Raw genomic sequence first — 14,662 nt, 5'->3', positions numbered from 1 at the left:
CGTGCTGGTGAACCTCCCAGCTCCCAAAAATGGGGCAGCAGTGGATTGCCTGGGCTCGGGTCTATGGAGCTGGCTGTTCTCCAGCTCCTGGGCTGCTGCAGAGTGCTGTGCGAATGCCCATTCTCTCCCCAGAGCCCAGCGCAATGAGACACCCCCGGGAGCCCTATGGGAGCCCCTCTTTCAGAGCCAGCCTGCCGAGCAGAGGGGCAGGTTTCTGTTTGCCCCCCACTCCTCCCCCCACATTGCTGGTGATTTTTGTGTGCCTCCAGTTACATACCTTGTAATGAGTCCACCAACCAAAGTCCTTTGCTTGCAAACAAATAAAGCTAAATAGTAGTGAGAATTCACACCTGCCTCTGCTAGTTGTTTTGTAGCTGCAAAGGAGAAAGTGGGATCAGCTTTTCCATGCTGGCTGCCAGCTGCTAGCTCTTTGTCCCCAGAGAGGACCATGCAAGGCTGCTCTAAAGGTTTGCCTTGTGGCATCATGTGGGTAAAATCTGGGCCGGAAGAAAGCCAGTTAAGTAATTCCAGCCTCTCACCCTCCCCATTTGGTTCCTCGTTCCGCTTTCCCAGTCTGGCACACATGGCATGCAAACCCTCTCGGCCTCCCTCCTTGAGTAGGCACACCATCTCGTCAGTCAGTCGGCAGGCTCCCTCCTGCGGCTTCATTGAGGGGGGCTTGGTCTCCGTGATCAAAGCCCCTCTCCACAAAAGCTTACTCAGCTCTTCATGCTCTTTGGAGCCCTGCCGCTTCCTCTCAGCTCTGACAGGCCTGGAATTACAAACTTGTAGGGCTTCTGGCAGAACCTGAAGGTCATCTAATCCCTTGGAGTGGAAATGGTGCAGCGCAAGCAGTCAGGCACACGGGAAACCCACCAGCACTGATCATCACAGAGAGGGTCGTCACTGACTGGCTGCACTTTCGCTCTGGCAAGCGTGCCCTGTGTCCCAGGTCGGTGCTTCCGTCCTCCGAGTCGGCCAGTGTTGTCCCTGTGAGTCGTGCTGGAGCCTGGGAGCTTCTCCCTCTCACTGGACCTTCCTGTCTTGAAACTGGCAGGTGACAGCCTGTGTCCGTGTTTGTGTGTGTGCACATGTGAGAGGGAGAGAGAGAGGGGCATCTCTTGGCAACAGGAGGATGAGTGTTGTGTTACCTGCTTCTAAGAGAAGTAAATACTAAATCTGCCCGGAAAGGAGTATTTCTGGGTAGTGTGCTTGGTCCCCTCCCCCTTTGCTGTCATTGAAATGCTCTTCTTGTGCTCCCTTCCGTGTCCTGCTGAGTTTAATAATGGTGGGATGCAGTGAATAGCATAAAAGCGCTTGTAGGAGATCCTGCAGAGGTAACAATGGTCAGGCAGACGCCCCTGCATTTAAAGCCATCCCAACACATAACAAAACTAGGACTTTTTTTTTTAGTTTTCAAGACATAATCACTTTTCTTTTTTAACTCTTTATAGGATTGTATTTTCTACTCCTTTTGCTGTGATCTCCTATTTCCTGATATGGTTTGTGCCAGACGTCTCTCAAGGGCAAGTGATGTGGTACCTCTTCTTCTACTGCATCTTCCAGACTCTGGTGACGGTGAGTCTGCCTTCTTTTTGTGGTACAATGAAATTCATCAGAATTCACCCACCTTGCTGTTTCAAGTCCTTGTATCAATTGGAGTGTGACACCTGGTATAGAGTTTCTATTCCTGATGTCTGCACTCTCACTTTCCTAAACTAAGTTTCGAGCCCACATGGTGTAATATACAATTTGCAGTGTGGGAGCAACTTTAGGAGGTCAGGGGTCCGGTTTCACCCCTGAACCCCCTTCAGCAGCCATTGTATACACACATATCATAGATGCCGAAAATGGGGGGAACATGGGCAAAATGAAATCAAACGAAAACTGCATGCAAGCTATGTGCATTTTTGAGCCCTTAGCCTGTTTTGTTGGGGGGGTCTCTTCTCCAGATGGAGAAGTCAGGCACTTACCTGTCCCAAAGACTTGCTTATCGGCTCTTCTTCACACCCACCTCCTTTCAGAAATTCCGGCCATCCCCTGGCACATGCCCTGACCTAGCTGTGTTTTGCACGACACCTGCAGCACCTCAAGTTCCCGTGTTCCTTTTCTCTCTTGCAGTGCTTCCATGTGCCCTACTCGGCCCTCACCATGTTCATTAGCAGAGAGCAGAGTGAGCGAGATTCTGCCACTGCCTACCGTAAGAACCTCCTGTCTTTATACAAAAGTGCTGTTAAAGTGCTTCTAGCCCCTGGGGTGGGATGCTGTTTTCTTCCTCTGGCTCCCACTGGCTGAGAGCCAATGTGATCTTCGGGTGGCAATTGCTGGGGGGCAGCATGAAATGCCCCAGCTGTCCCTCGTGGCACATGCGTCTCCGGGCACGTGCTCCTGGTTGCACATGGATGATGCAGGCAGGCAGGTGTCGGCGCCTGCGGGAAGGAATGCAGAGCACGCGCGCAAAAGCATCTGTTCCTCTTGGTCTGGGATTGGCCTGTGCAAGAGGGTCGGAGGGCTGGAGCGCTTTGGGCTGGCACCTTGACTCCCACTGATCCGATCTGTGCTGGGAGCTTCCTTGGCCGGCCTGGCTGCATTCTCCTAAAATGCGGCAGTCAACCCGCTGGGCTCCCTGGGCTGGGAGGGGTGTGCCTGAGCTTCCGACAGCACCGATGGCTCTTTAATGTGTGTGAGCCATAGAGGTGTGCCTCTTGGTTTGCATAGAAATGTAGTAAATTGATTTTCTTAGATTCCTATTTGCATGGGGCTGTTCTGCACATAAACAGAACAAGCTGTAGGGTGTCCGAGTGGGTGTGTCCTTTCTGATCGTTTCTGCATGCAGCAAACCAGTGTAGACTAGGTTAAACCTTCTTTCCAGGTGTGCTGTTGCTATACACAGGGCTCTGTTAAGGAGAAGCCTTTAAAACAGGCTATCTTAGGTGCGAATTCCCTGCATGTCGCCATTTAGCCCTTTCAGTGTAGCCCTCAGCCTTCACTGCCCGCAAAATTTTCTCCCACTGAGGTGAATGTTAGCTTTTTACGTCCTTTGCTCCAGATACAGCGATGCAGTCCAGACTTCTGCCTTGTAAAACATAGAACAAACCTTTTGAACAGCAGGATCTTCACCCTGGAGATCAAAATATGACCTCACTCATGAGGGGTTTGCAGGCAACCCTGCCCATCTACCTGTTGCTTCGGGGCTGATTCATAGCGAACGTGTGTGCAGTGGTTTCCCCACTGTATTTCTATGAAGGATCCCTTTCAAGTGGCCAAGAAAGGAGAGAGAAGGGTGCACGTTGTTCTCTGACTATTGAGAATATTCATCTTACGTGTATGGTGTCTGGACATGACTTCCCAGGAAGTCCTGCTTGCAAAAGTGAGCTACGTGAGTTGAAGCACTTAAGACGAAATGGTTTAATTGGCGCACTCCCAACGGCTGGCTGGGCAGCCAAACCGAGGTTTGCTGGGACTGCTTTCAAGGAAGGCTGGCCAGACAGCAGCCTCCCCCACCTGACCACTGCCTGCTCGCACCTCTTCCTCCCCCAGGCATGACGGTGGAAGTGCTGGGGACTGTCCTGGGAACCGCCGTCCAAGGGCAGATCGTGGGCAAAGCGGACACACCGTGCATTCCAGACCCTCTCCTGTTGCCGGTGCTCAACTCTTCTTCCGTCGCCGTGGGGGAGCTCAACATCACCCATGACACCGGCTCGCTCACAGATACGGTACAGTCTCCTTTAGAGAGCTCTTGAGTGCTAAGGGGCTAGCGAGGGTCCATGCTCCGGGGCTGGGCTGAGCAGAAAGCTGCTGCTTCATCATACAGACCGCCTGGTGGACACGGCAGATGCAGGGGCACCCGTGAAGGAGGACTCGTTGCCTCCATATCCTTCTGGCGGGCTTCCATATCCTTTGGCCAGGGTGCAAAACAGGAATTTGGACAAGATAGGCCATTGCTCTGGTCCTCTGTGCTGCAGTTTTATTTTTATTTATTTATTAGATTTATATCCTGTCCCTTTCTCTAAGAACTCAAAGCCACGCACATCATACTCCTCCTCTGCTCTCAAATCCTATCCTCACAAAAGCAGCCCTGCAAGGTAGGCTGGGCTGAGAGGCTGTGCCTGGCCCAGAGTCACCCAGCTGGCTCCATGGCTGAGCGGGGACTGGGACCCGGATCGCCTGAGTCCCAGCCCTGCTCTCTTGGCCAGTGCATTCACTGCACTGGCTTCACTGCACCGCTCGTGGACTGTGTCCCAGGCCTGTGGACTCTGACAGCATTCGGCACCATTATAACACAGCCTTTAAAAGAAGAGGAAGGCATTGGACCGGATGCCTTGACCTGCACCTTGCTGAGTTCGGGCTTCTCCTTTACACACTATTTTTGGCAGCCAAGTGTGAACTCTCAATTCATTGAGCACTTACTGGCTTTTCCTTTTCCTCCATTTCCCTCCCCTCGAGCTCATTCCAAAGAGTGACGAAGGAAAAGACGGCAATCGGTATTCCCCTTCAAGAAAATTATGTGTAGGATAAAAACCCCTGTTGGAATTAGTCCATTTTGTAAGCCACCCCAGAGATCTTTGGCTATGGAAGGTATAGAAATGTGATGGAGGAGGAGGAGGATTGTATGAACAGCAGGGCAAAGAGAGTTGTTTGATTGGATACAATTTCCCAGATTTCACATTTTCCTAAGGACCCAGAGCTATTGACACATTCCTCAGATTTGGTGTCTAATTTGTAAGCCTGGTTTGTCTTGCACAGGTTCATCCTCTTTTGCACCATGCCTGATTTATTGTGGAATAACTGCCGCTTCATTTGGCTACGATTATTACCTAGGACGAGAATTTTCACTTGTTTGCACAGGTAGAGGGCAAATCCCCCCCTCTGAAATGGCCACAGCGTAGCTGAAGAGCCAGTGCAGCGTGGAGCGCATGGCCCTAGGATCCCCCACCAGCTGCCAGAGCCGTGCATGGGACAATGTGCTAACTATGCTGCGAGCATTGCACGCCACCCCTCAAATTTCCAGGGCAGTTTATATACAAGTGTATATATGTACCCAGCCGGTTCTGCGGAGTTGTGGTACTAAATCAGTGTTCTTCTGTGTCCTTGGACAAAGGGCAAAACTGAGCTGCACTAATAAAGGTGGTTGGCTTTGTGTGGAGTGAAGAATGGGGCTTTTAATTCTGCTCTCCGTGAAGCAAGTACACAGTGACACCCTTCTGAACGATGGTCTCCTCTGGAAGCCTCGTGCCTCATCCGGATGCGTCCCTTTTCCTTTTCCTCCTGCAGAGGAACGCCTACATGCTCGCAGCCGGGGTCATCGGTGGAATATACATCCTCTGTGCTGCCATTCTCTTTGCCGGCGTGCGGGAGAGACGAGGTGAGCCATGCAGATTGACGCACGTGGCCTCTCCGAAAGGGAAAGGCCGGCACGACTGGTCCAGGAAAGGACCTGCGCAAGAATGAGGCAGACAGGAGCGTGCTCTTTCTAAGGTGGGAACCTGGGAAATTACTTTTCACACCGTTGGACTGTTGGTCTTGTCACCAAAGAGAAGGCTTTAGTCTGTCTCGAATGTCTGTTCTAACGGGAAATAATTTCTAAGGTCTCAGACATCTTTCCTAGCTCCACCTGGGGATGCCAGGTAATGTGATCTCCCGTTGAGAATGGCCCCTCCTCCTCCCGGGACTTCTGTAGGCTTGGCCAGACCATGCCTGGGCCAGTGGGAACAGGTTTCAGCTTATGCAGTTCCCTCTTCCTCCTCTTCCTGCATTTCAGTCTCCTCATCCAGTTTCTTGAAGCTGGACCCCACGATTTTGGTCTGAAGCCAGTGAGCTCCTCTGGGAGCCGTTCTGAACACTCCAAAAATGCTGTTGAAGGGTGGATTGCGCATTACTGACTCGGTGGCGTTGTGTTACAGGAGGCCCAGTCTGAGCCACACACTCCTCCCGCATCCACAGCCTTCAAACAGGCTGCTTGCAGACGGCCTCTGCTTGCCTTTTCCAAGACATGGAAATGTCCAGGGCCACTCCAAGGGAGCACAAGACTAGATTGGGCAACCCTTCCCCATCACATAAGCCCAGCCTTGCCTGGCCCACGTTCCTTCTGCGAATTTCCCCGCTTTCTGGCTCAAACCAGCCTTTGCGGGAGAAGCGGCTCCCCCTGAACGCTGCCCTGCATTGTTCTCTCCGAAAAAGCCACCTGGTGATTGGAGTTGCTCTTGAGCCCTCTAGCCGAGAACCATTCAAACCCAGAGGGTCCCCAGGGCCATCCTTGGAGGAGGGTTATCAAAGGCAATCCCCAGGAGCAAATGTCGTCACTTCGAGGGATCCAGAGCCCGAATCGCTCAAGCACTCCACATCTGGGAAGTGTCCATTAGCTGGCCTTGAAGGGGGTGTCCTGCTGGAAGGTTTCTTTGACCAAGTTGACGGCAGCTTTTTGAACTTCAAAAAGGGTGGGAAACTTTTTAATCCGGACTGTCAGGAGCTAGATTCCCCACTTTGCACATTCAAAGCAACAGACTGTTCCTTTAAAAAGTTTTCATTCTCCAAAGTACATCCAGTAAGCCCAGTCACCACAGAATGAGTCTCTGAGCATGCACAGAGCTGGACCCAGTTTACCAACTACTTCCAAGAACCCTCTTTATGAGTACTCCTGGGCCCACCCGCCTCTTCTCTGCATGCCATCTGCCTAGGTGGCTGGCCCTTCTCTCCCAGCACTGTGTCATGGGCTTGAGAGTTTCCTCGAAGACATTTTAAAGGGACAGTCTAAGAGAATTGGAATCTGTGCAAAGAACTGGGTTGCCTCACTGAAAACCAGTGCCCCTTTAAGAATATCTATGTAACATTTTGCTTTACTGAGTATTTGCAACTGGAATTAGACCACACCCACTTTGATTTAGCTCTCGACTGCACGCACCATAGTAATATGATTTGCATCGCTTGTACACAAATAAATTGCGCATGCACACAAAGCATTAGCAGGGTGGCTTCCCTTGGCTTTGTTCCCTTGCGACACTGTAATGTGCAAGCAACGATTCCAGTGTGAAGAAATGGCAAGCTCAGTAGCAAGAGTGGAATGCAGCTCTTTGACAACTGAAGATTTAAAATTCTTTTCTTTTAGATTCTTTCCTTTTGTAAAAGAAGCCCTTTTCTACCCCTTAAGCTGCAGAGAGGTTTCTTGGAAACGTGCTAGAGTGTGGGAGGGGGCTGGACATGGTCACGGTGGGGTGGTTGCCTTCGCAATGCCAGGCAGCAGTACAGAAGAGCGCAAACTTCATTCCACCGAGCATGACAAGTTAGGCTTAAGGATTGTGGCTACAGAATTCAGCTCTTCAGGGTGCACCGCCGTACACGTTCACGTCTGGCGAAGGACTGATGGGACAGAAGCTTGACCTGCTGCTTTTGTATCGTTCCTCAGAATCCTCAGAGCTCCATCTGGACAAGCCGGCTTCCTTCTTCCAGGGCTTGAAGCTGGTGATGAAGCATGGCCCCTACATCAAGCTGATTGCTGCCTTTCTCTTTACCTCCTTGGCTTTCATGGTAAGGAAAGGCTTCCGCCACCTGCCCAGGTACCTCCCCGCAGCAGTAAACGAAGTGCCCCTTCTCCTGTGTGCTGGAACCAAAGCTGCTCTGGAGCCTTGTTCTTACTGAAGTGACACATTTGTATGCTGAGCCATCTCCCTTCAGACGGCTCAGTAAGGGCCCACTTGATGGCAGAGGTTCCTGGCACCTGGAATAGGAGGCTGTTGTCTTTTTCCTCTGACGTGAGAGTCTTCCGTGCGCGGGGCCTGTTTCCGTAGGAAAGTGCCGTCTGTTGTGGGCCTCCGCACAAGCCTGGGGTGGTAGAGTGAAGCGGGGCAGGGGGAAAGCAAGGTCTTCAGTGTTTCACTGGTTCTGCAGCCTGGAGGTCCCTTCCTCTTTCTCCCCAGGGCTAGTAAACCTGTTCAAACCACCCAAGTAGTTAATGGGGAGCATTTGTCCTTTGAGGGATGCCAATTATCTATTTATTTTCTCCACTACCTCATAGCTGAGGCTCTATGGGCAGTTCACAAAGTACATTAAAAGTAACAATAAGAATACATATTAAAATTGACCACACAACATTTTGTATTTGTAAACCAAATTTTAAACACACACTGATCGGGGGAGAGAATAATTTGAAAAGGGGAAAAATTGGATGAAGCTGTGAGAAATTTTGAGAGGTGGCCTGCAGTGTCTTGGAGCAGGTGTGCTGGTCTAATCCCTGATCCAGAATAGGGCTTTCGGGCATTCCACGCGTCTTGTGTTGTGGTGAAATTAACAGAATCACAGAAGAGAGGCTGCAGCACAAGAGGGCAGAATCTGCAGCCTGATGGAGCAGGTCCCCCAGGATGAATCCGTGCTTGAGAAACCCGTCTCTGCCTGCCTGGGCACAGGGTCCGGCTCAGTGACTTCCCTGGGGGGCACCATGGCTTTGGAATCTGGGTGATGCTTTGGGAGCTCAAATTCCCCTGGAAGCTCTTTTGCGGTGGGGGGGGGGGCAGTAGCGTTGCCTTGCATTTAGCCTGCAGCAGATAGCGCCGTCTCTGCTCCAAGCCTCAGAAAATCCGAATCTTCCTTTTCCTGTCGGCCTGTTTGCTCTTCACGTTGGCTCAGCCACCTTGCCAGGGCAGAGGGAGATTCATGATGTTCTCTGTTCCTAAAGTTATGTGTATGGCAGGGGTGGGCCCACCGGAAGTTTTGTCCTGCAGCTCCAAGCATCCCTAGCTGGTGGGGAGGGATGATGGAGGGCCCCCTGTTGCCGACTCCAGAGAGAAGGCTGCAGCCACTCCTCCCCCCAGGCTGGCTTGGCTGTGGTTGCCCTTGTGGGGGCTCCCGGTGGGTGTGGTGCGAGAGTCCAGCTGGGACCAGAGAGACTGATGTTCCAGTGCACACGAAGCCATGAATTGGGCCAGCCCCCCCCATCTGACTCGCCTCACAGGGTTGTTGTGGGGGTAGGAGGGAGGAGGGAGACCCTTGTGTACCCCCACGAACTCCACAGAAAGACACTGCAGGGTTGCATTCCTCAGAAACGAGGCCGCTGTGCCTGGAAGTCCTTGTTGGGCGGGTGATTCGGGGAGCTGCAGACCGGCAGGGCGGAAGCGGGGCGGGCTGGGGAGGGTGGTGGCTGCCCCTCTCCCAGATGGAGGGCCTGACCGTCTACTGCGCCTGTCTTCTTTCCAGCTTCTGGAAGGCAACTTCGCTCTGTTCTGCACGTACACCTTGGGGTTCCGGAATGAGTTCCAGAACGTTCTGCTTGCCATCATGGTATGTGTCAGTACAATTCTCCTTTTCCTGGAGGAAATGTCAAAGCATTCTTGCTGGCTCCTCCCGCAGTCACTTAGCCCTAAACTGCAAGCCCACAGTGGTGCAAGCCAGCCTTGAGCGGCAGGGCCCAAAGAGCTCCAGGAGCTTGTGAACTGCGTAAAACTAAGGCACACACTCCTGAGCAAGCACAAGAGAAATACTGGGGCTGTTGGACATAACCAGGGATCTGGGGGAAGCAGCCCGGTGAGCAGCCTTAAAGAAAACAGGGCAGCTGCTGAGCTCAAGATGGAGGAGCCGCAGCTTGGTAGAACAGTGCACTCTTTGTGTGCCTCCGAAGCTGGCCCTGAAAAGGGGGGAAGAACAAAAGCTATGCGACTCTTTTGTTCCAGACCTTCCATTTTCCCTCTTACCCTTAATCATGAGAAGAAAGGAGGGCTGAGTGGTGGCGGGAGGGAGGCTCTGAATGAAAGCCATGGAGCCAATTTGTCTGGGAAAGGGAAAGGCTGATGGATGCGGGGAGGAGAGGAGGGAGGGGCTGGGGCATTGTGCTGCCAGACATGCTGCCAAGCCAGAAAGCCCCTGGCAGCCGGGCCCCTCGGGTCCCTCCGGGCTTCTGGGGAACCGAGGGACTTGAAAGGTGCGCAGGCAGGAGACAGGGGTGGGCAGCAGAGAGTCTCTGCTGCGCTTCTCTGGCGGGACAAAGGAGCCGAGCTGCCTGTGGTGGCATGTGTGAGGCGAGGTGCGGGGTCCCCCCAGCCCCCTGCTGCTGTCCCCAGGTGCTTCGGTGGGAAAGGCTCTGGCTCAGGGAGCCCCTGTGGGGTGTGCGGAAACTCCCAAAGTTAGTTTATTTATTTAAAACTTTTGTAGACCATCCCATTACCGAAATCTCAGGACGGTTTAGCAATAAAATGTAAGAAAAGAAAAAAAATAATTAAAACACAGTGTCCTAAAATTTAGCAATAATAAAAACCCCACTTAGAACAGTCAGGTCTTAAAACATTGGGAAAATGAAAAGGTTTTGGCCTGGTGCCAAAAAGAATAAAGTGGCAGTGCCAGGCGAACCTCTCTGGGGAGTGAATTCCACGATTGGGGTGCCACTGCAGAAAAGGCCCTTCTCTGGGTAGTCACCCTCCTAATCTTCAGGGAGGGCACCCGGAGAAGGGCGTGTACCCCAGATCTTATGGGCACATACGAGTAACCAGGCCCGAAGCCGTTTGGGCTTTATCGGTCATCACCAGCACCTTAAATTGGGCCCAGGCATCAACTGGAAGCCAGAATAGGTGGAAAAGGACCGGCGTTTTGTGTTCACACCGGCTGGTCCCTGTTAACAACCTGGCCTTCTCTGCAGTGGTCCCCGTCCCCCAGCTATGGAATGTGCTTCTCAGAAGTGGGCCTGATGTCAGTGCTTTCTTAATTTGGCTCCAGACCAACCCCTTTTTATTTTCCCATTATTTTAAATGTTAGTAGTGTTTTAAGATTGATTCTTTATGTTGTTGTATGGATGCTGCATCTATTTTATTTTATTATTTTATTTTATTACCACCCTGAGACATTGGGAAGGGTGGGATATAAAAGCCTTTAATAAATACATAAAAACTTCAGAGCACCAGCCAGTGCTGCCAGCCAGTGTCAACACGGCTGGGCTCTATGGCCCAGTAGTCCAACCCCGTGTAAGGTAGTTTCTCCTGGATAGATTGGGTATGGACAGCCATTTGCTTTGTGCAGTAAACTAGTTGTATTGACGTGCTGCTATTCTGCATGCAAGGAACCCTTACTCTCATTTTCGGGCATCCAGAACCACCACGCCAGCTGCAGTCTAAGGCCTCATTCCTTGCAGTGTTTAGAAAGACTCCTAGTGGGAACATCAGCACCAGGGTTAAACTGGCAGAAGCTTCAAAGCAACCCCCTTGAGCACAGCTTAGCAGCAAAACTGGATGTTCTGGGAGTGGTGGAGATTAAGAGAAGCCAGTGGGGAGAGGTTTCTACCTAAAGGGTTATTAAAATTCAGAACAGAGTTTCAAGAGCTTTGTTCTGGGCTGCTGAAGGTGCAAAAGAGGAAGGAGATGGAAGAACATTTTGGGGTGTGGGGAGGATGTGGGAAGAAAAGGCCTCACTCTGTCCAGCCAGCAGATGCCAGATCCCTTCTCCATGCTTCCCTCTGTGTGTGGCCTCCATGAGGCAGTCATGTAAAAGCAAGATCCCAGACCTGCTGCCTAATTGCCGTGTGGTCTCTTTTAAATCCTCTAGTGTTTGCAGTGTTAATTTGGGTTGATTAGACCTCTGTCCCTATCAGCTGTTCTTCTCCCTGCACCCTTCCAGCCTCATGTGCTGTGCACGCTTGCAGCAAACACAAGGATTATGTGGAATAGTCTTTTCCTCTTGAACATTTTGGGGCTATGCACACCTTTTCTAAGACCCAAAGGGAATCGGTGAAGAAAGGATTCTAGCGTCACAACTTTTAACAAATGCCAGATGTGGCTGGTAGACTTTTGGAAAGTGCAGCAAAGCAAGCAGCCTGGATTGCACATCTGGCTACCCATGGCACGGGTTGCTGATTTCTGAGTTGTCATGATGTGTGAGCTAGGCATGCTAATGAAGTGTGGTGCATTAACGATGAACAATCCAGAAAGAGGACCTGTGGTTGTCAAGCAGTTGTCACTACATGTGAGCCCAGAACTGCGAGGTGCTCAGAGTGGTTTTTCCGAGGCCTCAGAGATGGCAGGCAGGCAGGCATAATAAAAACACACACAAAGCTGCTTTCAATTCCAGTTTCTCTGCAGCTGTGTGAATGTTCAAAGGAGAGAGCAGGCAAAGGAGGAAGAAAACAGTGGAGAGATCAGAAGAATAGACTGTGGTTTGTCATCTGCTAGATGAGCCCTGTGTGGAGCAACTAATTCTGGGTTAAATAAGCCATGGATTAGTGTTGTGTGTCCTAGGCCAGTGGTATGAAGGGCAGGTAAGGGCTTGTATTTGGCGCTGGACAAATGTGTAGCTTTGCTGGATGTGGCCATGGGCCAAGATGAATGCATGTGCCCTCGGGAAAGTGACACATCTCCTGAAATACTCATCAGAGCTTTTTCCAGGTGGTTCCCCATCCAGTTTATGCCCCACCTATGGGAGCAAAAACCTGTATCAGTCTTACTTATGAAGTAGCCAAGAGGACTGACTGCCCTTTGTTTATCTCCCTTCCCCTTTCTGATTGAGTAGGAAGAGGAAGGAGCGCTTTCAAACTGCCATGAGCAAATTCCTGCCCTGCCAAAGACCATGTGAGGTCGGACAGCAGGACTTCATGAGATGAGGAGAAAGGAACCTGATGCTGGAGTTTCTCATGGAGAGCTCAGTGCCTTCGTTTGGGGGTTGGATCACTCCCAGCACCTCCCCGGCCTGTCTGTTTTCTCAGACTAAGGGAGAACGAAGATTTCAACATGAAAACAAAGAAAGCTTTCTAAAATAAGTTATAAATCGGGGTGTGGAACCTCTTGCGCACCAGGTCTTGTTGGTGCGCCACTCCCATCAACCCGAGCCGGCACATCTCATGATCAAGGATAATGGAAGCTGCCATTCCCCATCCTTGTTCTAAATTGAAATAACAAGCATTTCAGAAGCCACCACCTGCAAAAGGCCCCGCCTGGAGGAGCCTTCAGTTTACATTGATGCAGGCAGAGAGGAATGCAGCAGACAGTGGCTTCAATAGGTGGCAGGCAGAGGAAGAAGGCCGAGGCACTGGCCAGAGGCTTCATGAGGGACTGGTGGGTTGGGAGGAGGGCTCTGGGGCCGCGGAGGTGCTCCCTCACCTGCGGGCATTCTGGGAGGTAGTGCCAGGCATAAGGGGCAGGCAGGGAGGACTGGCGCCCTTGCCTGAGAACCGGCAGCTGTCAGCAGCCACGGCAGCATTGCCAGTGCGGAAGTCACAAATGAGTGTCTGCAGACATAAAGGCAGAGATCACAGGTGAGGCAAGTGCCGGGGGAGCTTTAAAAGAAAGAGAAGTTGTGTTTGCTCGTGAAGGGAACCAGATACCGGCATCCGACAGCTCTCCCCAATTCTCCTTGCCGTGATGCAACCAACGGTCTACGGAAAAACCTCCGGTGATCCCAGTGCAGTTGCGGTCAGAGTGATCAAAGCATTTTTGGTTCCCGTTCTCTGTGTTCGCTCTTATGGGTGAAGCGTGGATTCCGGCCCACCTGCACGAGCGAGCATGGACTGGGGCCACTTGCTCCGAGTTGACTGACGCCGCATGCAAGCGCCTGCTCTTCCACGCGCGGCGCACCTGGAGGACCGGTGGCAAAGGCTGCTCCTGGCTGACACTCGGCAACAACCGTTCCTCCCCCTTTTTGTTCCCTCTCCTGCAGCTCTCTGCCACTTTGACCATCCCTTTCTGGCAGTGGTTTCTAACGCGTTTTGGAAAGAAAACGGCTGTCTACATTGGTATCTCGGTAAGTCAACGTCCTCAAGAGGCGATGCAGGTTTGGTCCATGAGTATGCCTCTGTTGCAAAGCCTCCCAGGAAAACTTGGAAGGGCGCTAACACCTGTCGGGTTCTGGGCAGCTTCAGGACTCCTCGTGCTGGCCAAATGCCAGACCAACCGCCCTGGAAGTTGCAGGATCCCTCCCGGGCTCGATTGCAGCTGCCAGGGCCTTCACCCACGCCGCCTGGGGGCCCTGGGAAAGAGCTGCTGAGGAAGTGGCTCTCCCTGCAGAAGCTCCCACTGGCTCCCAGTGCGCTGGAGCTCTCTGTGGTGCCTGGACCCTGTCTGCTCTCGCTCCTGCTGCTGGACCTCGATCCCGCGCTCGCACCTGCACTCGCACCTGCTCCAGAGGTGTCCTGGCCCTTGTCCTGTCGTCTTGCTTCCTGGTCTCTGGCTTGTTTTGACTACACTTTGCTCTCTGGACTACGCTTTGCCCGCTTCCCTGTTCGCTCCTGCTTTGACCTTGGCCTGCTCTGGATAAAGATGTGGATTTGGCTGCTGACTGGACTTTGCCCATGAAGTGTGCCGACTATTGTCTGGGTCCTGGTGCCCCAGTTCAGCTTTCTGACACCCATGCCCCAGACCTTAGAGTTTGCCCAGGCCACACAGCACCCTGACCCAGGTTGCCTTGAATGCTGAAATTAGAAAGTTGATCCAGATCCTGCAAACCCAGGTTTGCACTGCAAAACGCGGTGTGTGCCCTGCCCCCGGCAGTTGCTCTTCCAAACCGATTTTTCGGAGAGCGAAAGACCTTGTGCGGCTCTTTTGATCAGCGCCGCCTGCTATTCTAAATGTGCCCAGGGACCTTTCCAACAGAACACAGCCAGGCAGCCCTAACGGAATGAGGCAGCTCAGCGGTTTCATTTCTGTTCTGGGTCGAACACAACCATCAAAAATATATTAACCCAGGTGACACCCCCCCCCCC

The 14,662-nt window shown here is 52.2% G+C and overlaps 1 protein-coding gene across 1 annotated transcript in view; it reads left to right on the top strand.

Annotated features, from left to right (window-relative positions):
- The window catches only part of MFSD2A (major facilitator superfamily domain containing 2A), a 32,092-nt gene extending 18,145 nt beyond the window's left edge, over positions 1-13,947 (top strand). Inside the window, exons 4-10 of the mRNA XM_044424968.1 lie at positions 1,455-1,578; positions 2,122-2,200; positions 3,541-3,716; positions 5,275-5,365; positions 7,403-7,524; positions 9,187-9,270; positions 13,621-13,947. Of these exons, the coding sequence (XP_044280903.1) occupies positions 1,455-1,578; positions 2,122-2,200; positions 3,541-3,716; positions 5,275-5,365; positions 7,403-7,524; positions 9,187-9,270; positions 13,621-13,947 (1,003 nt within the window). The remainder of the gene's footprint in view (positions 1-1,454; positions 1,579-2,121; positions 2,201-3,540; positions 3,717-5,274; positions 5,366-7,402; positions 7,525-9,186; positions 9,271-13,620) is intronic.
- The last annotated feature ends 715 nt before the right edge of the window (positions 13,948-14,662 follow it).

Source organism: Varanus komodoensis, unplaced genomic scaffold (assembly GCF_004798865.1).
Source record: "Varanus komodoensis strain SLA01 unplaced genomic scaffold, ASM479886v1 scaffold15, whole genome shotgun sequence".
In the NCBI taxonomy this organism is placed as follows: Eukaryota; Metazoa; Chordata; class Lepidosauria; order Squamata; family Varanidae; genus Varanus; species Varanus komodoensis.
This window is presented reverse-complemented; position numbering and strand designations above follow the sequence as displayed.